Source organism: Sinocyclocheilus rhinocerous, unplaced genomic scaffold (genome assembly GCF_001515625.1).
Source record: "Sinocyclocheilus rhinocerous isolate Xijiao unplaced genomic scaffold, SAMN03320098_v1.1 scaffold1635, whole genome shotgun sequence".
In the NCBI taxonomy this organism is placed as follows: domain Eukaryota; kingdom Metazoa; phylum Chordata; class Actinopteri; order Cypriniformes; family Cyprinidae; genus Sinocyclocheilus; species Sinocyclocheilus rhinocerous.
In genome coordinates, this window is record NW_015627629.1 from 1,802,790 (window position 1) to 1,804,060 (window position 1,271).

The window sequence follows — 1,271 nt, forward strand, 5'->3', positions numbered from 1 at the left end:
CAAACATTTTTACTTATGAAACTTATGCATTTGAAACTGTCCTTGAACACCCTCAAATTCCTGGAAAAATCAATACGTGCATTTTGTGTGTTGTGTAACTTTACGTGGAGCTGGGAGGGAATCAAGAAAAGAGGGTTCGGGGGGTGGGGTCACTCTACGATATAAAACAGGGGTTGCCAATCATCTTCACTAAATTTGCCTTCTGAGCTGCATACAGAAAGACAACCCTACACATCTACAGACATGACGACGGTTGTGTTGAAAATGCTGTGCATTCTGCTCTTTGCGGTGTTCATCTCTGCTCAAGTCATGCCCATGACTGACTTCGACCTGGAAAAGGTGAAAAAAAAATTGCATTTACCTTGCAGTTTTACCATAAAATAATATAAATTGAGGTATCTTGATATTGTCAGGGAGTTTTGGGGAATTCCTCATGTTAAGTTTGGCTAAAATAGTTCTAGACGCGTTATGTTCACATTTTCCAATAAACTCTGCAGATGGGAGGAAAGTGGTATCTTGTTGGCTTTGCTACAAATGCAAAAAGGTTTGTGACACATCACAAGGCTGACATGAAGATGGCAACTGCCGTAATGGTGCCTACTGAAGATGGAGACCTTGACATCAGTTACGGTCATCTAAAGTAAGCTTAAATAAACTTAAGTTAGCTTTGTTGTACTGTTAAAGGAGAATAGTTTTGATGAATTTTCTCATAATTTGTAATTCAAGTGGCAGTCGTGCCCTAATGGTTTGAGAGTTCGACTTGTAACCCAAAGTGAGTGTGTGTGTGTGTGCACTTGGATGGGTTAAATGCAGAGCACAAATTCTGAGTATGGGACACCATACTTGGCTACACGTCAAGTCATTTTCACTTTAACTTTCATAATTACAAAATAATGAATTTTAATTGCTTAACTTGTTTCTTAGGAGTGATGGTTCCTGCTTCAGGATGCATCATCTTGCCAAGAAAACTGAGATTACTGGACGCTTTGTCTTCGACAACGAGCGTAAGTCTCTTGGTTTTTGTTTTTATGCATTGCTTTTTATAATCAAACGCCTATTTCTTGTAGCATTTGGACCAATCAGACAGACAACTATTTGTTATATTTAACAAATAATATCTAACGCCCCCTCACCTAACCAAAGGGCCAACTATGAGGGTCTATGGACCCTTCCCCCGAAATGCAACTAACACCTCAAAAGGGCAGAACAGGCCTCTGGTTCCATGGCAACCAAAGACAAACCATCTGATAACACTAGTTTTATTGCTCCAA

At 39.7% G+C, this 1,271-nt stretch overlaps 1 protein-coding gene across 1 annotated transcript in view; it reads left to right on the forward strand.

Annotated features, from left to right (window-relative positions):
* Positions 1 to 243: 243 nt before the first annotated feature.
* LOC107732854 (lipocalin-like) overlaps positions 244 to 1,271 on the forward strand; it is a 7,140-nt gene continuing 6,112 nt past the window's right edge. The window contains exons 1-3 of the mRNA XM_016544278.1: positions 244 to 339; positions 498 to 640; positions 925 to 1,004. Of these exons, the coding sequence (XP_016399764.1) occupies positions 244 to 339; positions 498 to 640; positions 925 to 1,004 (319 nt within the window). The remainder of the gene's footprint in view (positions 340 to 497; positions 641 to 924; positions 1,005 to 1,271) is intronic.